This window comes from Saprolegnia parasitica (genome assembly GCF_000151545.1).
Source record: "Saprolegnia parasitica CBS 223.65 unplaced genomic scaffold supercont2.119, whole genome shotgun sequence".
NCBI classification, from domain to species: Eukaryota; Oomycota; class Saprolegniomycetes; order Saprolegniales; family Saprolegniaceae; genus Saprolegnia; species Saprolegnia parasitica.
The window spans coordinates 65,176-89,061 of NW_012156513.1; the positions used below are offsets into that span (position 1 = coordinate 65,176).

The 23,886-nt window shown below is 60.3% G+C and overlaps 11 protein-coding genes across 11 annotated transcripts in view; 7 read left to right on the top strand and 4 right to left on the bottom strand.

Moving 5' to 3' along the window:
• The window catches only part of SPRG_21223 (hypothetical protein), a gene marked incomplete at both ends in the record, with an annotated part of 1,283 nt that extends 819 nt beyond the window's left edge, over positions 1 to 464 (top strand). Inside the window, one exon of the mRNA XM_012353305.1 lies at positions 27 to 464. Coding sequence (XP_012208695.1) covers positions 27 to 464 — 438 coding nt within the window. The remainder of the gene's footprint in view (positions 1 to 26) is intronic.
• A 1,004-nt stretch (positions 465 to 1,468) lies between these two features.
• On the bottom strand, positions 1,469 to 2,197 carry SPRG_12981 (hypothetical protein; the record flags this gene model as incomplete). The annotated part of the gene is made up of 1 exon (XM_012353288.1): positions 1,469 to 2,197. The coding sequence occupies one exon, from the start codon at positions 2,195 to 2,197 to the stop codon at positions 1,469 to 1,471; it is 729 nt and encodes a 242-aa protein (XP_012208678.1).
• A 230-nt stretch (positions 2,198 to 2,427) lies between these two features.
• SPRG_12982 (hypothetical protein) lies at positions 2,428 to 3,151 on the bottom strand (the record flags this gene model as incomplete). The annotated part of the gene is made up of 2 exons (XM_012353289.1): positions 2,428 to 2,967; positions 2,992 to 3,151. 2 exons carry the CDS (start codon positions 3,149 to 3,151, stop codon positions 2,456 to 2,458), a joined length of 672 nt encoding a protein of 223 aa, XP_012208679.1. The 3' UTR covers positions 2,428 to 2,455.
• Positions 3,152 to 3,325: 174 nt separating this feature from the next.
• On the top strand, positions 3,326 to 3,782 carry SPRG_12983 (hypothetical protein). Its single transcript, XM_012353290.1, has one exon. The coding sequence runs from the start codon at positions 3,332 to 3,334 to the stop codon at positions 3,755 to 3,757; it is 426 nt and encodes a 141-aa protein (XP_012208680.1). The 5' UTR covers positions 3,326 to 3,331; the 3' UTR covers positions 3,758 to 3,782.
• Positions 3,783 to 4,053: 271 nt separating this feature from the next.
• Positions 4,054 to 5,636, top strand: SPRG_12984 (hypothetical protein; the record flags this gene model as incomplete). The annotated part of the gene is made up of 2 exons (XM_012353291.1): positions 4,054 to 4,475; positions 4,568 to 5,636. The coding sequence occupies exons 1-2, from the start codon at positions 4,078 to 4,080 to the stop codon at positions 5,634 to 5,636; spliced, it is 1,467 nt and encodes a 488-aa protein (XP_012208681.1). The 5' UTR covers positions 4,054 to 4,077.
• A 1,254-nt stretch (positions 5,637 to 6,890) lies between these two features.
• Positions 6,891 to 8,088, top strand: SPRG_12985 (hypothetical protein). The gene is made up of 4 exons (XM_012353292.1): positions 6,891 to 7,284; positions 7,328 to 7,591; positions 7,633 to 7,936; positions 7,975 to 8,088. The coding sequence occupies exons 1-4, from the start codon at positions 6,905 to 6,907 to the stop codon at positions 8,011 to 8,013; spliced, it is 987 nt and encodes a 328-aa protein (XP_012208682.1). The 5' UTR covers positions 6,891 to 6,904; the 3' UTR covers positions 8,014 to 8,088.
• Positions 8,089 to 8,304: 216 nt separating this feature from the next.
• On the bottom strand, positions 8,305 to 11,625 carry SPRG_12986 (hypothetical protein; the record flags this gene model as incomplete). Its single annotated transcript, XM_012353293.1, has 5 exons — positions 8,305 to 9,972; positions 10,051 to 10,287; positions 10,331 to 10,951; positions 10,994 to 11,237; positions 11,282 to 11,625. The coding sequence occupies 5 exons, from the start codon at positions 11,623 to 11,625 to the stop codon at positions 8,305 to 8,307; spliced, it is 3,114 nt and encodes a 1,037-aa protein (XP_012208683.1).
• A 468-nt stretch (positions 11,626 to 12,093) lies between these two features.
• Positions 12,094 to 13,748, bottom strand: SPRG_12987 (hypothetical protein). The gene has a single exon (XM_012353294.1). It carries the CDS (start codon positions 13,713 to 13,715, stop codon positions 12,186 to 12,188), a length of 1,530 nt encoding a protein of 509 aa, XP_012208684.1. The 5' UTR covers positions 13,716 to 13,748; the 3' UTR covers positions 12,094 to 12,185.
• An 846-nt stretch (positions 13,749 to 14,594) lies between these two features.
• SPRG_12988 (hypothetical protein) lies at positions 14,595 to 15,917 on the top strand. Its single transcript, XM_012353295.1, has 3 exons — positions 14,595 to 15,031; positions 15,087 to 15,224; positions 15,272 to 15,917. The coding sequence occupies exons 1-3, from the start codon at positions 14,639 to 14,641 to the stop codon at positions 15,884 to 15,886; spliced, it is 1,146 nt and encodes a 381-aa protein (XP_012208685.1). The 5' UTR covers positions 14,595 to 14,638; the 3' UTR covers positions 15,887 to 15,917.
• Positions 15,918 to 16,919: 1,002 nt separating this feature from the next.
• SPRG_12989 (hypothetical protein) lies at positions 16,920 to 22,685 on the top strand (the record flags this gene model as incomplete). Its single annotated transcript, XM_012353296.1, has 4 exons — positions 16,920 to 18,139; positions 18,194 to 18,696; positions 18,719 to 22,239; positions 22,293 to 22,685. 4 exons carry the CDS (start codon positions 16,920 to 16,922, stop codon positions 22,683 to 22,685), a joined length of 5,637 nt encoding a protein of 1,878 aa, XP_012208686.1.
• A 605-nt stretch (positions 22,686 to 23,290) lies between these two features.
• On the top strand, positions 23,291 to 23,628 carry SPRG_12990 (hypothetical protein; the record flags this gene model as incomplete). The annotated part of the gene is made up of 2 exons (XM_012353297.1): positions 23,291 to 23,467; positions 23,503 to 23,628. The coding sequence occupies 2 exons, from the start codon at positions 23,291 to 23,293 to the stop codon at positions 23,626 to 23,628; spliced, it is 303 nt and encodes a 100-aa protein (XP_012208687.1).
• Between the last annotated feature and the right edge of the window lie 258 nt (positions 23,629 to 23,886).

Genomic DNA, 23,886 nt, shown 5'->3' on the forward strand with positions numbered 1-23,886 from the left:
TCCTCTTGGATGGCCGCAACGTCAAGGTGCCCAAGTACCCGAACGGTAACTTTGTCGGCCCGACGCTGCTCAACAACGTCGACATCTCCAACCCGTCGTACGTCGAGGAGCTTTTCGGCCCCGTCCTCGTGTGCAACTCGGTCGAGACGCTCGACGACGCCATCGAGCTCATCAACGCCAACCCGTACGGCAACGGCACGTCGATCTTTACGCAGTCGGGCCCCGCGGCGCGCAAGTTCCAGCACGAGATCGACGTTGGCCAAGTCGGCATCAACGTGCCGATCCCCGTGCCACTCCCCTTCTTCTCGTTCACGGGCTCGCGCTCGTCGATCCGCGGCGACTTGCACTTCTACGGCAAGCAGGGCGTGATGTTTTACACGCAGACCAAGACGATCACGGCGCAGTGGGAGTTTGGCAAGAAGACGCAGTACGGCACCGTCATGCCGACGCTCGGGAAGAAGTAAACCACGCGACTAGTCCTTCGTTAAGCCAGAATCTGTTTACACGTATGCATTGTTTGGATCGTCAAGATATCGACTGATGCCATAAAGTAGAAAGCGACTGCATGTGCGATAGGACGTGCAGATGGCATGACCAAATGCAGGTGTGAGCTTGGAGCGCGTAACTTGGCCGTCCGCACTAGTCGACAACTTGGCATCAAATCGACTTCATACTCAGTAGCGCAACACGCCTGCGTCGTCAGATCGGTTCATGGTGAGCCAAGCGAGGAAGGAGTACTTTGGCGCCGATGCAAAGCTGTGGCCCTCATGGTCCCCGGAGCCCACCGAGGGAGCGTCACATGAACGTGTACGTCGAGGCAAATGCGACGCCCAGGAGCTTGCAGCCGTTCAAGATACTCCACCGCGCGGAGTCCAGAGGACGTAGCGTACGTTCATAGGCACTTGAAGCCATCGGGCTCGACATCGGCGCTTTGGAGACGCGGGTCCAAAAGAAAGTCGTGGCCGTCGCTGAGTGTACGCACATCCCGCGTCTTGTCGATCGTCGAAAGCTACGAAGCAGACGAGTCTCCCTGTGTGAGCCGGCGGCCAGAAGAGCCACCGTAGCGCTGCACAAGGCTTGGTGAGGTCGCACTGCCCGCATCGACCAAGACGCTGCGGAGCTCCTTGCACACAAGCTCCGAGGACGTCGCGGGGCACGAGGTAGCCACGGGACCTTCATGGCGACCGCGTTGATTTGAAGGCGACAGACGATCCACCGAGCAGCGCCACACGTATACGAAGCTGTGTGCGCCACTAAGATAGCCGCCAAGATCTGGATGGCAATTGAAGCCTCTCGTCGCGCTCGCCTTTCACCTCGTTCGAACAAATTCGATCGGGCATGCAAAAATACTTGGGTTAGGGTTACGACCCCGACCCCTCGTGCCCCTCGTGCCTCGCAGGATGCGTAAGGAGTCAGAAAGTTTTCATTGCCAAGACAGGGATCGAAACGAATTCATGTGTATATACCTTTACGAGTCCTCCAAGAGATGCTCGAGGGAGTGTTGGCGACAAAAGATCTCAGTGAGCTTGCAGACAAAAGCGGTCGAGTAACCGCTGTAACCGTAAGTGAACTGAATGACACGACCGTGCGCCAAGGCGACGCTGAAGCGCAAGACGCCTGCGTACGAGCATTTGCTATGGATGTCAGTGAGCCACACGTCTGTCGGTCGGAGGCACTCGTCGTCGATGCGTAGCTTTGAGTACCACGGATCTTGCAGCCCACCGAGGCTGTGGTTGCCATTTATGTGAAAGCGCAGCTCGATCGCTCCCTTGCTAAAACCAATGCCCAGGACTGCACATCGGTACGTTTGGTTCAAGACGCTCCACTGCGCCGACTCCAAGTGGACGTAGCGCGTCGTGTACGATCGCGGGAACGCGCGTCGCCAGCCGTCGACGGGAGCGTCGGCCCGTCGCGGGTCCAAGTCAAAGGCATGGCCGTCGCGCAGCGCAAATACTTTGAATGGATGCACATGGGCGAAGCCCACCAGCTCAAACGAGGCTTCCGAGCGCGAGTCGGCCGCCAGAAGACCACCGTAGCGCTGCGTGAAGCTTTGCCAGATCGCACTGCTCGCATCAATCAAGACACCGCGGAGCTCCTTGCACACGAGCTCCAAGGCGAGGACGTCGCGAGGCACGAGGTAGCCGTCGACGGCCATAGGCACAAGTACGGTTGTCAGCGCTTTGATCGATGAAGGCATGACGGATTGTTGTTTAATTGTTGCTGGGATGTGCTGCTACAATTTAAAGAGGTTGCAAGGTACCTGTACAGTACTTGATTTCAATCACTCAAGTAAATTAGGCCAATCAGCAAGCGCAAATACAATACCTCTGGCTCGGCTCGGCTCGAACCATGGAGCCGAAGAAGCTCGCATCGCGCAGGAAGGATTTCATACAGCTACTCAGACATGTAAACGAAATTGGACAAAATGGCCTGGACAACGATGCATCATATTACATTATACCACAGGGCGTCCTGGTCTAGCGCGCACGACGTGGTCGAGGGCGTGCGCGGAGCAAAAGTCGTCGGTCAATGCGCAGAGCGTCGCGTCTGAGTAGCCACTCCAGCCATACTCGAATCGGAGCACGCTGTCTTGCGTCACGTGCGTCTCGTAGCGCAGGATGCCTGCGTATGACGACGATGGGTCTGCGTCGATGAGCCACATGCGCACGGGCTTGAGCGCGTGGTCATCGACGTGCAGCGTGGCGTGGCGCGGGTGTTGCAGGTCGCCTTCAGTTCGATCGCCAGTCACGTGGAAGTGGACTTCGACAGCGTCGTGACGCAGCGTGATGCCAAGGACCTTGCACAGGTAGCTGTCGTTGTAGACGCTCCTGATGCAGTCGCCAAAGTGCACGTAGCGGGCAACGTACGTGGCAGCAAACGCGGCCAGCACGTCGGTCGGGACGCTCTCCACGCGCGGGTCCAGCGCAAAGTGATTGTCGGCGCGGAGCAAAAGCACGAGCGGGTGCGCTATGATGTCGCGGTACGGCGAACAGAAGGCGTCGTGGCGCGTGTCGGCCATGCGGGCGCCATACCGCGTCAGAAAGCACCGCCAGATCGCGTCGTTCGCGTCTGCCAGGGACGCGCGCATGTCCTTGCACACGAGGCCCATGCGCAGCACTTCGGAAGGCGTGAGGTACCCGTCGACGGCCATCGGCGCCACAATCGCCGTCAGCGCACCTGTCGCCGCCATGCTTACTGTCGCCGGATTGAAATGGATACGTTCGATTGCCATATGTATGGTATGCGGATCCGGATAAAAGAGCATACCACCACTCTTGCCGGAATGCTGGTGATGCCCGAGTCACTTGCGTCGGTCCATTCCCAGATTGCCATGGACACCCTCGCGTACCTCAAGCACATTGAGGATACGAGCCGCCCCGAGACGACGATGACCGAAACCTTCGTGTCGGTGGCATCCACGGGCGCTATGTACCGCGTGTACGTCTTCTTGACAGCGGATGCGAGCAAGTTTAGCTACAGCTGCGCGGGCCTGTACCTCCAGAACCGATTGCGCGCGAACGACAAGTCGATCATTGTGTCGTTCAACATGCAGTGCGACCGCGACGACAAGGTTGGCAAGACAGTGGTCGTCGCGCTCAAGCAGGTGACGGAAAAATTCACGTTTAGCGCGCGGACGCTGGCGTCGGCATGGACCGCAGTCCTTGCGACCGACTATGATCCCACGAAACGTGCGGCCGCAGACAAGACGTCTGCTTTGACGACGACGACGACAATGGCATCGGACGCCAGCCCCTAGTCGCAGCCGACGCCGTATGAACGAAATACGAAGGAATTCAGTGTGGTTACAGGCGATGGAGCAGGATGACAACCTAGGCCAACGCGATCGATGACACTGCATGCGGCTTGATGCCATTATCCCTTGATCAGAGTACGGGCCAAGGCTTTGGTACTCGGCTAGAGCTCTGAGGTGCGCGGCTTGGCCCAGCGGCTCGCCGACTTGTCCAGTGTTGCACCATCGCCGCGCAAAGCCACGCGGGCTGTGTAACCGGAATACCGGTTGCGCTCGCCGGCTTCCAGATGTATATCCGGTTGCTCTGAGGTGCCCACATCCTGACCATGACGACGGAGCTGCCTGGTGCTGCACTGGACGTGCACCGGCGCCGCCTTGCGCCTGGAGCCATGCTGCTATCGCCTGATCTCCTCGAAGCCATCGCGACGTACTTGCCTTACGACGGCATGTCGGCGTTCCTCACAGCGCTGCCCGAGCAGCTGCGCACACCAGGGCTGCAGCTCCTCGCGACGCTTTCGAAAGCTTTTGGCCTTCAAGTCTTTTGGCCCTCGCTCAACATTACCGTTCTCACGCAGCTTGAAAATGCCAACGATGTGCTCGCCCAGCTACTCCCCGTGAACCCGCGCCTACGTGTCACCGACACGTACACACTGCGCCGCGTGCCAGTGGTCGTCACGCCAACACCCACGTGGCCGACGCTTGACCGCATCTCCCTCACGGTGAAGTACACCATCCTACCGCGTGTGGTATCGACCTTGCAGCAAGTGCTCTCGGCCAATGCGGCGTCGCTCCGATCCATCGACATACACTTTGCAGCGCGGCGCTTCACCTCCACGTCACAGAGCAACGCTCTCACAGCGCTGGTGACCTTCTCGTGTCAATGCAAGGCGTGACGAAGCTCTCGCTGCGCGCGACTCACAAGGTGCGCTTTCCGGACGCTGCAGCCGAGGCGCTTGCCGCTTGGATCGAGGCGACACCGCTCACGTATCTGAAAATGGACAACTTTGGCGAGCTCTCGTCACGACACCGCTTTTGGTCAAAGCCCACACTTGTATCTCTGGCGCTGCCCAACACAGACTTTCTACTCGAAAACGGCGGTGGCACCACGTCACGCCACCTGACGCACCTCGACCTCTGTCTCTCGGGCGCGTCGCCGATGCAGAGCGTCACCGGCCTGTTTATCAAGAGCCCGCTGCAGTCGCTCCACCTCTCTCTTCCCTATACGGCAACCCACAGGGACATGCACTCGACGCAGCACTTTCTCGACGTCGACCTGCCGCAACTGCACCAGCTTTTGACGCTGCGCTTGACCAACCTTCGCCTCTCGACGATCCACTGCCTCACGCTCGCGCCTTTCGTGCCGCGCTTGACGCATCTCGATCTTACGTCCAGCAAGATGGGCGACGCCGGCGTGCTTGCCCTCGCTCCGTTCCTTCGACATACACTGCACCTGGAGACGCTCGCGCTGGCCGACCAAGGCTTTGGTGACGTCGGTGCGTCCGCGCTCTCGACCGCACTCATGCACGCAAAGCATCTGCGTACGCTGGACCTTGGCTGCAACGCCATCGAGGTTGCTGGTGCCACGGCGCTGAGCAGCCTCCTCGCGCATCTCCCACGACTGGCCAAATGGCGCATTGGCAACAACCCGCTGGGTGCAAACGGCGTTGCTGCTCTCTTGCATGCGTGGACGTACGTGGAGCTCACGACGACGACATTGATTGACGCCAGAGGAACCATCGGCCAAAAGGACGACCAGCGGGTCTGCAAAGCTCTCCTCTCGGATCTGCCGCCGTACCGGGCGTGCTTGATATCGTGCGCGGTCAAGAGGCCGCGAGAGCCTTTGGACCTGGTTGCATGGGTCCGTGGCGAGCGACAATTGCCGTGAGCCACCACGCTCGCTTCAACCTGCCGTCAGAGATTCCGAAATTATCTGATTGTAACCTTCCAAGAACTTCTTGCGTGGCCCCGCTCGTCTTGCCGAGACAGGCTGCTACAACTAGTATGTTCAATAAAATTTTGCGAAGCTAAGTGTCGTATATATACCGTGTTCGGGTCTTGATGCCTTTGGTCGTTCGCAGGGTGTCGTTCGCGAGCCCACGGGGTGGACTAGGGGTGGGCTAGGGTTCTGTTTTCGCGATCCAATGCATCGCCATTGACGATAATACATGGATCGCGTGCTGCATCATGCTGGTTCCCGTTGCGTTGCGTTTACCTCGTCCAAGGCTTGCATTTGTACGTTCCTTTACTGCAGCATCTTTGCTTCATTGATGTGAAATGCCCAGCCCAGGCATGGGCAACTCGACCGATGTTCAAGATGCTGATGGACATTTATTTTGGCGGACTTGGCGTCAGTGTTGTTAGCGTCTCTGGTTCTCTACCGCGCTATCACTGCCGCGCTACCATACTCTCATTTTCTGAGACGGGGACGTCGCCAGGCAGCTCTCATGGGCCATGAGAGCTGCCAGAACTCTGCCACGCAACGCCCGGAACTGGTAGCAATCTAATTCGGCAATAGGGGGTCTCAAAGCTGAAATCGAAATCGTCGGGTCCAATGGCTGGTGCGACAAGTCAGGCCGAATTATAGCCAATCAAAATCGACTGGATCGTCGGTCGGACACCGAGTTGTTTGAGGGGTTTCAAAGCTTGAACTGTCATATCCAATGCTCCTTGATCATGGACCTCCCCCGCGATCGTGATCTTGGATTTACCATCCCTCTTCTTGCTGCCGCCTTTCCATCGCTTGTAGTTGACGTAGCCGTCCGTGGTTTGGTAGTTGAGGTAGTCGATGAGCAGCTCTGCAGAGGACTTGCCGCAACGACACGAAGGCTTTGCGCAAATGTCCTTGTTCCAGAGCGTCATGATGGCGACAGTTGCAGAATCACATGATGGCAGAAAAAACCTGTGAAATCGTATGGACCAACCAACGTCGGCCGGCGCCTCTTTCCAGCCACGATTTTCGTGGCTGGCGAGGCGTCGGTCGGCTACCCGAAAGTCCGCCCACCCAAAACATTTTTGGCCAATCAGAATGCGTAAAAGTTTCGGCCAGAGCCGGCCGGCGATTCAAAAAACAGCTTTGAAACCCCCTAATGTCCTTGTTGAACCTAATCGGAATTTGGACCAATCGCATGCGCCCGCGACAACACAGTGCAACGGATGCAGCAAAACCGGCGCAAGGTCGGCGACGGGCTCGAGGTCGAGGCTGGCAGCGCCAGCGAGGACGGACCGCTACGACCGGCGATGGCGTCGGCCATGCTGCCCGTCGTCTACCTCTCGACCGAGGCCAAGGACAAGGAGTGGGCGACTAAGCTCTGGCGGCACGTTCGCCATTCGGTGCTCTTTGCGTGCACCGCAGAGTGCGTGACAACGTGCTTCGTCCCAGTGTGGGCCCACGAGACGACGGGCATCAACGTCAGCGCGACGCTCCTCAACATCGTTGGACCCTTCCTCGAAGGCTGTGCGTACACGCTCCAGAACGCGACGGCGCAAGACGAGTGGAAGCGCGCTTGCCGCTACTTTCGCACCGTCTTCCTCGGGTATGGCTCGTCCGTGCGCGCGATTCACGTAGCTTCGCATTAGGGTCTTCACATCCTACTGCTACATGGTCGACCACGCCGGCGACCTCGTCGCGCGCAGTGCGTTCCTCGGCCCGCTTTACATCATCTCAACCATGTGCTATGCATCCATCGCATTCCTTGTCGGGCAGCGGCTCATGCACTATTGCATCCATGCGCGCAAGTTTCCGCGCCATCTCCCGCCGGTGCAGTACCTCTGGAACAGCCTCTCGCTCTTCATCGGCATCGTGCTCGTCGTCGCCGTCCTCGGCCCTAGCGGCTTTGTTCGGTACTACATGCTGCCTCCTCGTTGGGTTTACCTCGCCGTAGCGATCCGAAAGACGCGCATTTTCTTGGAAGTTTTCAAGTCAACGAGACGCTCGAGCTCGTGGTCGGTATGCTCATGTCGTGCCTGGGCATCTTCGCGTCCATGTACGTGGGCCATGGCAGGTACGACGGCCTTGTCGACTGGGGTGCGTGGCGCTGCAACCTCGCCAGTGTCCTCTTCCTCGTGCTGGCGTACGGTACGAGCTACTTTGTACCGAGCGCGGTTCAGAACGTCGTCGTCGCCAAGTTTGTCTCGTCGTTCTGCGGCTCGCTCTCGTGCTTCTCGACCGCGATCACGTCGACGATGGTAGCAAGTCGTCGTCGACCCCAATTGATGTTGCCTAGATTTTGGTCGAGTCGAAAAAAAGCCCATGGCCGCACTGAGCTTTGGCGTCTCGGCCGTCACAGCCCTCGTCTTTGTACCGTATTTAAGAAAGTAACAAGACTCGCCACCATGGGCAGTCCAGCGCTCTTCCAACTCCAAAAGCGCTTCCGCCAAGGGTATTATATAAACATGTACCCTTGCTTCCGATGACAGCACGCGATGCATCGCCAAATCGTACGTAGTCGGTACTGCCGTGGTCCTCGTTTTGTGTATTCGCTCTTCGAACACCACCGGTCTATTCACCATTGTTCCGAGACTCGGCGGAGGAGCTTTGACCGAGCTACGCGTCTCTACCGCGCTTCGACATCCGTGAGCTTGAGTTTTCGAGCACGTGGTTGGGCAAGGAGCGCTGTGAGCGCAGCGAGGGCGTCTTGGGTCTTGGCCGACTCGGCGAGAAGGCGAGCTTCCATGTCCTCTTGCGCGCGTCGGAGGCTCTCGATCGTGTCGACGCATTGCACGAGGCGGGTTTCCAGCGCTTGCATGGCCGCGCTGTCGTCCTTGTTGCCTGGGTCTTCGGTCGCTTCGACCGCGGTTTTGGGCACGGTCGTTGGCTTGAACAAGTACGAGTCGCCGCGCTTCGTCACGCGCGCTTTCAGTCGGTTCCAGAGCGACGTGCGAATGCGATGGGGCACCGTGACTTCGGCGCGAAGAATCGTGCGGGCGCGGTTGCAAGCGACTTGGTCCTGGACCTGATCCAAGATGGCGTCCGTGGATTTGGTCATGGTCGCAATGAGTGCGTTGAGTAGCACAATGACCACCACAAGAAAATGGAGCATGAAGCACACCGTGAGCACATACTGCTGGGGATAGGGCGCTGAGCGTAGCATCACATCGGCGTTCCCGAGCCCAAACATGATGAGGTACGTCGACACGAACGCCTCGGAGAAGGTTGCGAAGCCGAGTTGGCCTTGCAGCAAGGCATAGTACGCACACGTCAAGCCCATTTGGAACACCGCGTACAAGACCAGGAAATTGCGCACGTCCCGCAGCATGTAGTGGACCATCGAGATCATGGGGCCCGTCCAGTCATGAAAGCGAAGGAGCTCGAGGAAGTTCAGGTACGAGAGCAAAACCAGCGGCGCGAGCAGCGTGCCATGCGTCTCGTCCGAGGCGGCACTCAACGGCAGCAGCAACAAGGTGCAGAACACAACGACCTGGACAAAGTTCCAGATCGAGGTCGCGTACCGACGTGGCGCGCCGTACCACTCGAGGGCTTCCCACGCCAGCATGTACAGCGTTGCTAGCCACTGAACAGCGAGGTTGAGAGACAGAAAAGTCGTGCGCGGCGACGCGTCCGTGGCGCTGCCGAGGCCAAAGAGCACGCAGAGCGTGAGCCATCCAGCGATGCTCGTCGTGACCGTAAGCAAGCCAATCGCGAGTACGTTGTTGACAAGCGCGGTCGACGGCGTCGTGGGCGAAACGCAGTGCCGCAGCAGCAGCTCCTTGAGCCGGCGGCGGACGTACCCGCCTTTCTTGGGTCCTTTTGTTTCCAAGTGCCGCGACGTGGCAAAGAAGCGGGGCGAGGTCACCGCCGCCTTGGTCACGCGCAGGAACCGAATCACGCCGTGGCGCACGTACTGCAGCACGCGCTCGTACGCGTAGCTGATGAGCATCCCGGCGATCGACACGAGCACGAAATCGATCCAGAGAAACAACGACAAGTAAAACGTCGCGGCCGGCTGCGTCGCGTTGGCCGACGTCGTGGGGGTTCGGGGCGCGGGCCGGGCCATCGCGATGCCAATCGTTAGCGTCGCCAGCAACAAGGCTGCGCCAAAGAGCTGCATGTAGTAGATGCGTCGACCAAACGACTTCCACTTGACGCGCAAAATGCGCGATGGAATCGGGTGTTGCAATAGCCGCAGCAGCACGGACCGATGGCTCTTGGATGCGTCATCGACGCAGTCGAGAACCATACCGAGAAGAGACGACTCGATATCGGCGCCGTACATCTCGTCCAACTACTCGCACCGTCATCAAGATGGAAGATAGAACAATGAAGCAATGTGGATAACCACGGCCGAGTTGCTACAGCCTACCTTGGGCATGGTGAGCGCCGGAGCGCCCACGTGGTTGGTCGCCGCGATAGCGTAGGCATCCAAGACGGCCCACGCAAAGTCGGGTGCGGTGTGCAGCACTTGCTGGAAGACGCATGCATGCCACATGGGCACGTCGTCCGAGCCTGCGTGACGTGGCAGGTAGAGTCCAACAGCATCTTCTGTCGTGATGCCGTCGGATTGCACCAAGAGCGCAAACGGGAAGAGCCCTTCGTAGTCCTAGAAACCATTATCTATGACATCCATCCGCACACCTGCGTACGGTGATGAGGCCCAGTGGCGGCTTGCTGCGCCACGGGTTGCGATTCAGCAGCACGTAGGCGTCCTTGGCGCCATGCACGGCGGCGACGTGCAGTGGCGAGTACCCTCGGTTGTTGGCGGCTGTCGCAAAGTGTACCATGGCCGGCAGCGAGCTCAAGTAGGCTAAAATGGCCGTGTCGTTCGTTTCCGCGGCGACGTGCAGGATCGTGTTGCCCACGGCGTTGGGCAGAACGTCTGCATGCGCCATGACGAGCTGCTTGACGACGTCGAGGTGGCCCCGCGCAGCGGCGTAATGCAGCGACGAGCAAAACTGCGTCGTCGTCACAGCGTTCAGATTGCACTTTTGCGACAGTAGGTAGCCGACGACCGACGTGTGGTTGTGCGTGGCTGCGAAATGCAACGGGGTCTCGCCGCTCTGGGTCGTGACGTCCAAAGGCATGTGCATCATCTCGGCGAGGTACTGCACAATGGCCACGTGCCCGTTGGCAGCAGCGAGGTGGAGCGGCGTCGCGCCCACGATGTCGGTCGCGCGCATGTCGCCGCCGGCCACGAGAAGGGCCTGCAGCGTCCGCAGATGCCCGCCTTCGGCGGCGGCATGTACGATGCTTTGGTCGTGCGCACCCTACGCAAGCACATGATAACGTGTCCATCCATGCATCAGTACCAAGTGCTGAAGACTCGTGCTATCGTTGTGCTGGAAGAGATCCAAGCAGGCACGCGATACGTTGCTGCACCGCCGCACCACGATGTGGAGCAGCGTGTCCTGCGGCCGCATCTCGTCGTCGTCGTTGTCGTCGTCGTCCTCCTCCTCCCCGCCGTGTCTGGCCATGTCGTCGAGGTGCGTCCAGTCAACGACCAGCCATCGTGACGGTAGCGCCTCCAAGAACGCATAGAGGACCTCTTCGGACCTACGCCGAGCGTCAAACGAGATGGAGGGAGACATAATGCATACGCGTTGGGCGGTAGCGGCTGCAGCGTGCGGCGCATCGTCGCGACCGACACGACCTCCCAGGACGCTGCGTGGGCAGTCGATGCGCGCCGTGCTTGCGGCCGGCGGCACTGCAGGTAGATGCAATACCACTTGCGCAGGACGCCGACATGGTCGTCTCCGATCGTTGCGAGCAGTTGGAGGTACTTTTCCCGCACGACCGCAAACGAGGTTCGTCGCCGGAAGAGTTGATACCACGCTTGAATGCGGGTCGCTGCGCCCGCGAGCGCTCTCGCCGAGTGGAGCACGTGGACGACAGTCGATGCATTCTCGCCGTCGGGCTCGGGCTCGGCGGCAGCGATGCGCATCCCGTCGTCGGATAACCGTTGGCGCCTTTTTCTATTTCCTATTTCAGGTGCGTCGGCAACCGAGTCGTGTCCGTGCAGCTAAACCCTAGCCCTAATAACACGAATTGTGACAGAAAGTCCACTGCGCTATGTCCATGCAGACCAACTTGGTCCATAATGCTCCAGTACAGCTCCAAGTGTTTGGACTACGTACAGATCCTCCGTATTATTGGCGTTATAATGGTACATACTTATGGTACATACTTGTGGTCCTTGGCTGGGTCTGGCGAGGTACCAAGGGTGTAGAATAGTTGTACTATGATGTACCCTTGCTGCCGGCCAACAAGTGCCCATGTCCCGTCGATGGCTTCGATCTGATTTCGCCTTCAAGTACGTACAACATTGGAAATCAGACGCTTCAGATCACCCCTTTGAATGCTTGACGACGCCTCCACCACTCGAGCGACTTGAGCAATGGACGACGAGGCATTTGAGAAACACACACCGTATATAAACATCGATCAACGGACGAGAAGACCGAGGACCGGCATTCGATTAGGAAAGAGTCAACACACATAAGCTTACGCCAACGGCTTGCCGGCAAGGAAGCGGTTGATCATCTCAAGAGCGACCTTGGGCTGGTCGGCCGGGACCATGTGGCCGGCGTTGTAGATGCGGGCAAACGTGAGCTTGTCGGCCGACTGCACCGTGCCGGCGGCGACGCCGTCGACGACAAGGTCGGTGGTCTTGGCAGCGTTGAACGCCTTCTGACCGCTCCACTCGAGACCGGTCGTCCAGGCGTAGTTGCCCTTCCAGTTGCAGACCAAGTCGGCGTCGCCGGCGTAGATGAGGACCGGGACGTTGGCGTCGAGGATGTTGGCCACCATGCCGTCAAAGGTCTTGGAGAAGTCGCCCATAAAGTTGCGGAAGACATGCTGCGCGATTTCATTCCAGCCGTGGACGCGGTCCGTGTGCACGTTGAGCTTCTCCTGGACGAGCTTGTTGTTGAGGAAGGCGTGGACGGCCGGCGAGCCAAAGTTGGCGACCATGTCGGGCGAGAGCGGCGCGTGCGTGCCATCGACCTCCTTCTTAAGGACGGCGATGTTTTCCTTGCGGAGATCGTACGGGTCGACGTTGGCGACCGACATGATCGGGTGCGAGACGTCCGTCATCCAGCGCGCAGTGGCTTCCGTGCACGCGAGGTTGTCGTTCTCCGCATTGCACTTGTGCGCCAGGTCGGTGACCTTCTTGACCGCGAGCTTGTACGCGGCAAAGTCGTGGTCGTTCATGAGCTTCTTGCCGTACGCGTTGTCCTGGAGCATGTCGGCGTGGTGCGCGAGCTGGACCGTCGGGTTGGTGAGGCCGTTGCCGATCGCGACACCCGAGAGCTCGATGGGCTTGTAGCCGTCGTCGTCGTTGGCCGTGTCGAGGATGTGCGCGGCGATCGCGGGGATGTAGTGCCCCGCATACGACTCGCCAGCGATGAAGAGCTTGTGGTTGGCAAACTTGGGGTGGGCATCGCGCCAGCCGTTGAGGAACGCGTGCATGTTTTGCGCCACGTCAAACTCGTTGTGGTCGTAGTCGCCCTTGGCGCCGTACGAGAAGCCTGTCCCGATCGGCTGGTCGACCCAGATGACGTTGGCGTTGTTGGTCCACGAGTGCGGGTTATGCACCGTGTGCGTGCCGTCGGCCGAGACGGAGCACGGGCCGTTCTCAGTGAGGAGCGCCATCATGCTCGAGCCGCCGGGGCCGCCAGTGAGCCAGAGCACGAGCGGGTCGTTCGCCGGGTCTGCGCGCGACTCGAAGAACCAGTAGAAGTAGTTGCCGTCCTTCTTGTGCGGGAGGTTGATGTAGCCGGACGCCTGGCCGGTAACGTCGCAGAACGACGCACCGTCGAGCGGCGTCATCGCCGTCGTCGACGACGTCACGGAGCCCGAGAAGCCAGCCGTGAGGAGGAGCGCCGAGGCCGCGACCGCCGCGACCGCGACCTTGTTGACACGGTTGTACCACTTGGCCTCGGCGCGGCGGAGGCCGGCGTTCTCAGGCTTGGTCAGCGGAATGTACTCTTCGCGGGCCATCGTGACGAAAGGAAAGTGACCGACGACGGCCATCGTGCGTTCGTACCGTGAAAATCTTGGGCGAGGGGTTTGGACCAATGGCCTTGCACCATTCTCGAACTTCGAAGGCACGCCTTCGATCGCGTACATACAAACGCCAAGGCCACCCATCGAAGTTTATATCAGCTGCCGGTGACGATCTTGGTATACATACTTCAAGTGCCCCATTGGGAGGGGCTTTGGACCAGTGAAGAGAAACGGCCAAAAGTGATAGGGCACAGATACACTGTATCACATTTTGTACCGAGGGAGATGATAGGGCGCCGCGCAGCAGCCAAGTCAGTTGCGCCTTCGAGCGACGAGCCATACATACTCCATGTCAATGAATCTATCGCTCGCGTACCGTACAAGGCGCTCGAGGTACCGTAGTTTAGTGCACAGGCTGCTTCAGATCCGTCCATCGGCCGTGCCTTTGGGATGTGTACTTCACCAATCTATGTACTTGGGCGAATCTCTGGCTGAGCTACGAGGCGTGCCCCTATCGCTGTAATTATACCGGTACACGATCATCTTGGACGCAGAAACCGACGCAAAGCCAAGGGCGACGACCTCCTATCACCGCAGCGAGCTACGGCAGCAAGGCCAGGTTGATCGGCCGCTTGGTATGCCGTGGCTTGGGTGACGGCTGTCGCTGCGTCAAAGCCACTCTTTCCTGGCCTGCGACAACTCTCTCGATTCGATCGCTTGAAGGCGGTAGGTTCCGCATTCCCAGAGGGTGATGAATACGCCGTGTGTGGGTCGTCTGCGGAAATTTTGCTTGGGCCCTTTATGCAGCCCGACGGCGTCGCTGCGTTGCGCCCGGACCGCTACGCCACTACTAGGGGCGATAAATGTGGCGTTTTATTGGTGGTATTTGAGGCACCTGATGCAAAACCTCTGAGAGCGCATCTATAACCCATATCGAGTCTTGCAGTGAAATGAGTCGGACGGCAGCGATCCAAGCGGCCTTTGCGCCGGCCCACGCCGAGAAACTCAATGCGTTCCTTCGCCAGGCGCGCCAGGCGGTCGCGACCTCTGCCTCCGTGCAGGTCGTCATGGGCAACGAGGCCTGCGACGCTGACTCGATGGTGAGCAGCTTGGTGCATGCCTTCACGGCCTCGGCGGTGCCCGTCATGAGCGTCGACCGCGACCAGTTTGCGCTGCGCTGCGAAGTGAGCGCGCTCTTCCGCGCCGCCCACATTGACGTGGACGCGCTCCTCTTCCAAGACGAGATCGATCTCGCCGGCCTCCATGCGGCGCAGAAGCTGCGCCTCGTCTTGACGGACCACAACAAGCTCAAGGCCGCGCTCGCGCCGCTGGATGCCTCCGTGGTACGCCCCATATCGTTTGTGTTACGCGACTCACAGGTGGTGATGATGATGGCAGGTGGCGATCATGGACCATCACGATGACCTCGGTGCGCATGGACATGTGACAGGCTCGTCTCGTGACATTGCGTTCGAGCGCACGGACGCGGGCGGCCGCGCGTTGGTCGGGTCGGCCTGCACGCTTGTTGCCGAGCGCGTACGACCAAGCATGTACTTGGATCGAATCTCATTACGTGTGCGTAGAGCCTCTCGCTGGAGCCGCTCGAAGCGACGCTGCTTCTGGGCGTCATTGCCCTCGACACGATGAACATGGACGCGGCTGCCAAGAAGGGCACGGCGCGGGACCAAGCCGTCTTGGACAAGCTCGATGCACTCTCGCTCGTGCCCCGACACGACCTCTATGTGTGGCTCGTCGAAGAGAAGTTTAGCCCGGACAACTGGTCGCGCTTCACGTTTGCCAACTGCCTCGCGTACGACTACAAGCGCTTCGAATCGTCGGGTGTCTCGTATGGCTCGAGCGCCATCTTGGTGCCGCTGCCGACGTTTTGGGCCAAGGGAGAGAGCCCGCTGGCGCAGCTGGAAGCCCACCGCGCGCGCCTCGGCCTCACCTTTGCCCTCGTGCAGTCCATGGTCCATGCGGTGGACGGGCCAAAGCGCCAGCTGCTCTTGTACTGCCCCGACCGCCGCCTGCGAGACGACCTCGTCGCCTTTTTAAACCGTGCGCCGTTGCAGCTCACACCGCTCGATGCGCTCGGCGAACCAGCCGTCGACGCCTTTGACCAGGCCAACATTGCCATGTCCCGAAAGCAGCTTGTGCCGCTGCTGGATGGCTACTTGGCGACTTTGCCCAAGATGTAAAGCCATACAATGCGCTGTCCAATTGCGTCCGCAGTGACTTGAGCGTTGTTGTCAACGTACTAAGTACGTTGGGGCAAGGAGCGTCATTTCCTGGGTATTTGTTTCCTTGGAGAAACCAATCTCAACCAGAGGAAGAGAGGCCTGCACAATGCAGCGTGTAATTGGAGACGTCACCTGCAGCGTTCCGTCGATGCACACGTCGCTGCGAGTTCCGTGCATGCCAACGATCGTGCACACTGGCCAAAGCACGTAGTAACCGGTTTGAGCATCCCGCTAACCGTGACTTCGGTTGGATGACAGCATCTGATTGGCCAAAATGCATCTCAATTTCCCCTACCCCCGTCGCCAACGCCATGGGCGGCCAACGAAGTACCCTTGACCGACGACGTAGTACACTCGTGCATGGTCGGCGCAACCTGCACATTGCCGTCGCTCCCACGACATTGGGCTGCTCCTCGAATAATCCATATTGTATTTCAATGTGGACAGTGCACGTCGCCACCAATACTTTACAAAGGGCGGTCTTGGGGCGTGGCGACGTCTTTGACTACCATATGGAGATAGCGCGTCGCTGGTCGTTATGTGTACAGGTTGTACACGTCGAGCTTTTGTCGGGGCAAGACCTCCCTGACGCCGTCCTCGGATAGAGCGTGCGTGGCAATGCTATGGGCTCTGTCACCTTGCTGCCTCGAAGCACGTTGCGCCACGACGATCGAAGAGGGCAACGTTCAAGCCAGGTCGCAGCTTCTTCAATGCACCCTCCAAGGATCTCCTCGGATGGCATTCAAATTTGTATTGTCGCCCGTGTGGCTTGACGTCTGCGTTGGCCTCGGCTCCTCAGCGTTCCTTGGTAGCGCCCTTACTATGGAGCAACACAAATATATATTCATATTCCAATATTTAGTCCAGTTGAAGCCTTTTATTGTGGTCAATACTGTCTGCTATCGTCGTGTTCGCGGCCGCGCGCTCGGCCGCACATTTCCCGCGCTAATTCCGGACGCGATTGTAGCCAATCCAATGCGAGTATATCCGGATGTTTCCGGATACGAAGACCGGCGGGCAACGGAGCAACTCGGAGTTTGTATCGGCCGCCATGGACGACAGCAGGGACGACGATGGCAGCGCAGGACCGCGACCGATGGACCGCGCCGCCGACCAGCGCGACGTCGACATGGGCCAGCACGACGTAGAGACCGCGCTGGCGGCGCCGAGCCCTGCGCAGGTCGAGACGATGCAGCCGCGGATGAGTGCCATGGAGGCGCTCGACGACGTCGACACCATGGGCGACGACGAGAGCGATGCGCCGGGACCAAGCGACATGGGCGACATCTACTTTCTGATTGCAAACTTTCTGCGTCGAGCGACGCCATGCTCGCGGACGGCGGCGATGCTCGAAGACGAGCTGCACAGCTTGGGCCTCCTCGACTCGGCGGTCGACTGGCAAGGACGGGAACGGCCTGCAACCTTCACGGATGTGCATCTGCGCCACCGCCAGCTTCCACCGACGCACCTCGTCCAGCTGCTCCGTGACGGCGCGCGCAAGAACGAGACGACGCTCTTGAAGCCACGGCCACCCACGCCGTCGACGCCGGACGCTCGCCGGTCGACGATCCAGGAGCTGATCCTGCTCTGGCTGCAAATGCGCGAAAACGAGCGCAAGATTCTGCGCGTCGAGCGCCTCCTCGAGAAGTTTGCGACGACCGGGACCGACATTGCAGAGGAGCAGCGCGGCGCCAAGCAGCTGCGGTTCCTCCAGCGACAGCTTGTGCAGGACAAGCGCAAGGTCGACGAGCTTCTGTGCCGCGTCCGCGACTGGGGCATGGCCATGACCAAGCCATTTCTGGGTCATAATCATGCGCGGGTCCTCCTCCAGCGCGAGCGCAGCGGGCGGTCCGTGCCCATGGCCCATTTCGCAGCCTCGTCAGCACGCCGCGAGACGGTGCCCATCTTTGCCTACACGCGCTACCGCATTCTCAAGACGCTCAGCGGCCACCTGCAAATCTCCGTGTACTGCGTCACGTTTGACAAGTCGGGAACGTACATCATCACGGGCTCGGACGACCGGCTCGTCAAGATCTGGTCGGCGCGCACCGGCGACCTCTTGTATACGCTGCACGGACACGTGGGCAACATCACCGACATGGACATCAACGACGACGGCAGCCTCCTCGTCACGTCCTCGGACGACAAGACGGTTCGGGTCTGGGAGATCGCGACGGGGTTCGCCATCGCGGTCTTGGTCGGGCACACAAGGTACGCACGTGCTCTCAGATCTACGTACGTACAGCTATATACGTCACTGTCTAGTGTTGTCAACACGGTTCGGTTCCACCCGCACCTCAACGTGGTGGTCTCCGCGTCAGACGACGGCCACTGCCTTCTCTTCCGCCTCCCGCGCATCACGCAAGGCCCGCGCCGCGAGACCAAGACCGAGACGGTCCAGCGACTCTTCCAGCAACACGCGTACTGCCTCAACATCAAGCCGTTCCTTGTGCTTGGCCACGTGCCGTCCACCAACACGACGCGCGTCACACGCGCGTGCAAAGTGCTTTGCCTCGACGTGAGTCCGTGCGGCACCAAAATTGCAACCGGGAGCCAAGACGGCGTCATGCGGCTCTGGCACGTCGGGCCGCATGTGCTCTCGTCGACGGCAGCGACGTCGGCCTCGACGCAAGCCCAAATCGACGCGGTCGTCGCATCGATTCCCGACGCCAACCCCGAACCGTTGCCCGAGGTCCGAGGTCGCCGCCGTCGGGTTTGTGCCACCGCCAACGTCGTCGTCGGCGACACCGATGGCGCCGACCGAACCGGTGGCCAACCCGCACTTTGCAGAGAGTGCGGTCGTGACCGAGCCGTCGCTCGTGCTGACGGGCCACACGTCGCCGATCACGAATGTGTTTTTCAGCAAGCACGGCGAGTCCGTGGCGACACAGTCGATCAAAGACGGCACGACGCGGCTCTGGCAACTGCCGACGACGAGTCGCCCCAAGCTCGGCATTCACATCTTGTCGTCGCCCGAGACGGTCGAGGGCGGGCGGCGGCAAGGCGCGTCGTGGTCGGCCGACATGATGATGTGGACGGCCCATGGCGACCGACTCGTGACGCTGCACAGTCGCAAGGCCGACGCGACTTCGCTCCACATTGAGCAGGCGATCCGGATCTGGGACCCAACGACGTTTGCGTTGGTGATGACGCTGCGGCATCCGGAGCTCGCGCACGTGAACGCCGTCTTTGCGATGGAAGTGCACCCGATCGACTGGCGCATACTTCTCACGGCCGGCTACGACGGTCGCATTTGTCTCTGGGACATTAGCGCCGGCACCCTCTTGCGCCAGTACCAGAATCGGGACAGCGTCGGTGACCCATGCCCGATCCTCGACATGGCGTTCTCCCCGACCGGCGACCTCTTTGCCGTCACGGACCGCGTCGGCCGGCTGTGCATCTTTGGCACTGGCGCCGGCGACAGCTACAAGGCGAGTCCGCGCGATCAGTACTTCGCCAACGACTATGCGCCGATCGAGATGGATGTGAATCTCAACGTCCGCGACCGTGACACGCAAGTGCAGCCGCATCTCTTGCCGCGCTCGGCGCTCATGGACATGAGTCGGTCGATTTACGCCCAGCAGCCGCTGCATCTGATGCTCGACGAGATGCGCCTTGACGACTATGTGACGAACCGGGCCGCGCGGGTCGCCCAGTACCTCGAGCTCTATCAAGCCAACTTGGAAGGCATTGTGCGAAGCGACGAGAACGCGCATGGCAACTACGAACCGTTCCCCAACCTCATCGAGACGGTCACACCCAAGAGCGTCCGGGGCGCTCGCGGGGCCCTCGCGACCACGCAATCGTACCGTGTGAATGGCGCCCCGGTGCTCGCGTCCGAGGTGCGCGCGCCCGTGGTGCGACGGGTGCCCCGCGACACGGACGACCGCGATCGATCGGTGCTCGATGTTGTCTTGTCGTCCGACGAAGACCGTGACGAAGACTTTCAAGTCCCGGCGACGGCCAACGGTGACGACGACGACGACGATGACGATGACGACGCCATGGGCGATCTCGTCGATGAAGAGAGCGACGCGGGTAGTGGCAGTGACACGCCGCCGCGTATCTACCGCACGGCCGATGGCAGTCGCGCGCTGCGTTCTCGTCGGCGGTCGTCCGCAGACGACGACGAACCGGCGCCCCGCCGCCGGCGTCTCCGGAAACGCAACCAAGCACAGATTCTGGACGGTCCGTCGAGCGGTGAGGACGACGAGATCGAGCAACGCATGACGGTGACGTCACCGGCTCGCGTGTCGCCGATACACGACGACGACGACGAACTCGACGACGATGGCATGCAAGGAGCGGTGGTCGAGTCGACCAAAGTACCCGGTAGCCAGCGCGATGTTTTCGACACGACCAAGACGTTTGCCGAGATGCTCGCGGCCAAGCGGCGCGTCGACCCGGGTGCGCAAATCCTCTGCGGCTTTTGCGGCCGCGGCGACGTCGCCGGCATGACGCTGCCCGGCGAGACGCTCGGCGTGCACCCGCTTGTGAACGGCAGCCAGCGCGTCTTTGTCCATGATCCGTGCGCGATCACATCGCCGCAGTCATTCTACGACGACGACGGCCATTGGTACAACATTGCCAAGGAGCTTCGCCGCGGCCGGCTGCTGAAATGCAACCTCTGCGACCAGAAGGGCGCGACGCTCGGCTGCAACTATGACGCGTGCACAGTCACGATGCACTTTCATTGCGCGCTCGCGACCGGGTGGAAGGACGAAGACACGTACTACTGCGGCGACCACGTGCACTTGTACGTGCCGTCAACCACGGTGCGCAACGACCCACTGCGGGCCATGAAGGCGCAGCTGCTCACCACTCAAGTCGCGTTTGAAGAAGGCTACATCAAGCGCATTGGCTTGAGATACGACCGGCTCTACTGCCAGCAAGTGACGCCGCAGCCGCAGACGTATGTGCCCCAGGTCGGCGACCTTGTCGTCTACTGTCCCCAGGGCCACGAGTTCTACCTGCGCTTCCACCCGTCCAAGACACAGCCCGCGTACATGAAGTTCCCGCGCAAAGTCGCGGCGGTGCAGTGCCAGATTGTCCACATCGCGTACACCTTCCCCTTGGTCGAGACGTACAAGCCCAACCAACGCGTGCTCATGCAGCTCCATCTTGAGGTCGTCGCGCTGCCGGCCGTGTACTTTGAGGACGACGGGACCGACGCGGATCCGTGCCGACGCGCGTTCAACGTGTTCGTGCCCGTCAACGACAACTTTGAGCTCGACGACGCGCCATCACGAGAGCGCCGGCGGTTCCGCGTGCACATGCAGCCGAGCCACTGCCCCGACTTTATCGTTTTGTTCGCCAAGTACGCGCTTGGGTTTGGCGCGCCGTGGAACGTCCAGGACGCGGTCCAGACGGTACTACCCACGACCGACGACCACGGCATCCAGATCGACGCAGTGCTCAACATGGGCACCGTCCTCGCGAGCGATCGGGCCGACCCCGACGTCGACTCACCGTGGGAGTGTCTCACGGTGCTCTTTGACGACGATGGCACGGTCCGCGTGAGTCCGTGGGAGCTCGAGCCGGCGAGTGCCGAGGCGCGGCTGGCGCAGCTCGCGCTGGCGCCGCCCGTACCGAGTATCGAAGGCGAGCGACGCGCGGGCCTTCTGCGCGCCTTGGCGTCGATCATGCAGCTCTCGGTCGCGCTCGATTTTGTACCGCCCGTGCCCGAGTCGACGCCCGACTACTACGTCACGGTGGCGAATCCGATGGACCTCTCGCTGATCCGAAGCCGCGTCGAGCTCGGCTACTACCGGCAAGTGGACGCGCTCTTGGCGGACGTGCAGCTGATTCTGGACAATTGTGAAAAGTACAACGTCGAAACGAGTCCGATCGCACAGAACGCGCGGGCGCTCGTCGCCGCGATGGTGTCGATTCTGCAGCCGCTGTTCCCACGGGAGGTCGCGGCGTGGCAAGCCGCCCACGTGGCGTTCTCGCGGGCCCACGACGAGGCGGAGACGCTCGAGACCAAGCGCCCGCCCAAGCGCTCCAGCAGCGTCGACGGCGCGAGTCCGAATCCAAAGCGGCGCTGTACGGACGACGCCGTGGTCGTGCAAAAGCTGCGGCTCTCGGTGGCCCAGCGCCAGCAGTGGCTCCAGCGTCTCGCGAAAGGCTCGTTGGCGTCGCATTTAAGTGTGCTCCACCGGGCGATCCAGGCCGAAGACGCGGCCAACATCTTTGCGTCGCCTGTCACGGACGACATTGCGCCAGGGTACTCGGTCGTCATTCCGCACCCGATGGACTTTGGCACGATGCAAGCCAAGCTGTCGCTCTACGGCTCGTTTGCCGCCTACTACGTACGGTGTCTTTGGCACGTACGACGATGATGGCTCATTTTGGATCGTTTTAGGAGGACTTTATGCTCGTGTGTGCGAATGCCACCGTGTACAACGAAGCAGGGTCGTACGTGCATAGCGAAGCGGTGCGCATGAAGGGGGCGTTGAGCCGCGTGATTGGCACAATCCTCAAGGGCAAAGCCAAGGCAGGTGGCGCGGGGAAGAAGCGCCGACCGCGCCGCGACTCGTTTGACATGAACGAGATGGAGAGCGACGAAGAGAGCTTTGCATCGAGCGAGAACGACGACGACGATGACGACGAACCGCCGAGCGACAGCAGCAGCAGCAGCAGTCAAGAGAGCAGCGACGAGGCACCGGCACGGCGGCGGCGCAAACCGGCGAAATCGGTCTACAAGGACCGGTCCAGCTCGGGCTCGTCCGACGACGACGACGATGATGATGCGTGAGAGATGAGGTATAATAGATGGTCTTTCAACTGCGAACGAGAGATATTTGGATGAGCGACCATCCCAGAAGTGGAAGAGTCGAAGGAAAAGAGACTTCGTGTTGAGTTGCGAGGACTGCTACGAAAAGCGCAGTGTCCAATGTGAACCATACATACTTCACCAAGTCGACACGTGTATGGAGCTTGCTTGGGAGGAGAGCGTTGAAGAGAGGGACGTCGAGCTTCAATATTGTGGCGGGTGGCGCTCCCTTGCGTGCCATTGAAGAGGCTGTCCTTCTGTCGCACGTCGTTGTGTTGGAACTTCAACCAGGTCAAACGGTGTTTAAACGTCCCTCACGCCATCGGCCAAACAACGTCGTGAGCGGTCGACGGTACAGCGCAAGGTCGTGCCGTCCAGCGCTTCCCACAAGTACGTCAAACATCCTTCTACATGTTCAACTCGACCCGAAGCGATGCAACGAAGCCGGTCGACGACGCTGTGGACCGAGCGCGTTGGGTTGAACCAAGGGTATATAACCCTTGATTGAACCGACGGCGTTGAATCCATTCAAACGCGTTAAATAAAAAACCGACTTTGCACTTTCTACAAGCACAATCTGAAAAGCCATGCTTGGGGCACTCGTAGACGCCATTGCGTTTGGCGCGTCGTTCTTGGACGTGCTGCCGACGACCGGCCACCTTCTCGCGGAGACGATCTCGGCGCGCTACGAGGAGTTCACGCCGCCGTCGGCGCCACCGGCGTGGCCTGCCACGTTCCAAGCCAACTTTACCGAGGCGCGTTCGGTCCATGCCTCATCTTGTCCTTACGGCTGTGCTAGGTCTTTAGCGGCTTTCCCACGGCACCGTCCACTGGCGCATGGTACTATCGCTACGAGGCCAACGGCCCACATCAGTGGCGGGCCGACCACAACGCGGTACAAGAAGCAACCTCGTCCAGAGCGTAGTATACCTATTGTATCGCCTAGCCGCAAGCCAACAACTTTTGCAAGTGCGCGAAACCCGGCGTGACGGACACGTGTCAGCTCTTCTTTGAGCCGTCGGCGCTCTTTGTGCACTTTCCGAGTTTGGGCGAGTGCTGCAGCTTGTGCTCGGCGGCCGATGGCTGCTCGCCGCTCAAGCCCGACTGGCTCTCGGGCAACCAGCCGCAGCAAACGCCGGGCTCCGACATGATTGACGGCAGACGCTGCTTTCAGTACTGCACG

Bases quoted from the DNA above. Each gene is read 5' to 3' on its own strand.
- SPRG_12983 (XM_012353290.1), top strand. From the start codon at position 3,332: ATGGACACCCTCGCGTACCTCAAGCACATTGAGGATACGAGCCGCCCC.
- SPRG_12985 (XM_012353292.1), top strand. From the start codon at position 6,905: ATGCAGCAAAACCGGCGCAAGGTCGGCGACGGGCTCGAGGTCGAGGCT. The intron at 7,592-7,632 runs GTACTACATGCT...ACCTCGCCGTAG, and splicing joins GGCCCTAGCGGCTTTGTTCG to CGATCCGAAAGACGCGCATT. The intron at 7,937-7,974 runs GTAGCAAGTCGT...GATGTTGCCTAG, and splicing joins CCGCGATCACGTCGACGATG to ATTTTGGTCGAGTCGAAAAA.
- SPRG_12987 (XM_012353294.1), bottom strand. From the start codon at position 13,715: ATGGCCGTCGTCGGTCACTTTCCTTTCGTCACGATGGCCCGCGAAGAG.
- SPRG_12988 (XM_012353295.1), top strand. From the start codon at position 14,639: ATGAGTCGGACGGCAGCGATCCAAGCGGCCTTTGCGCCGGCCCACGCC. The intron at 15,032-15,086 runs GTACGCCCCATA...TGATGATGGCAG, and splicing joins CGCCGCTGGATGCCTCCGTG to GTGGCGATCATGGACCATCA. The intron at 15,225-15,271 runs GTACGACCAAGC...ACGTGTGCGTAG, and splicing joins GCACGCTTGTTGCCGAGCGC to AGCCTCTCGCTGGAGCCGCT.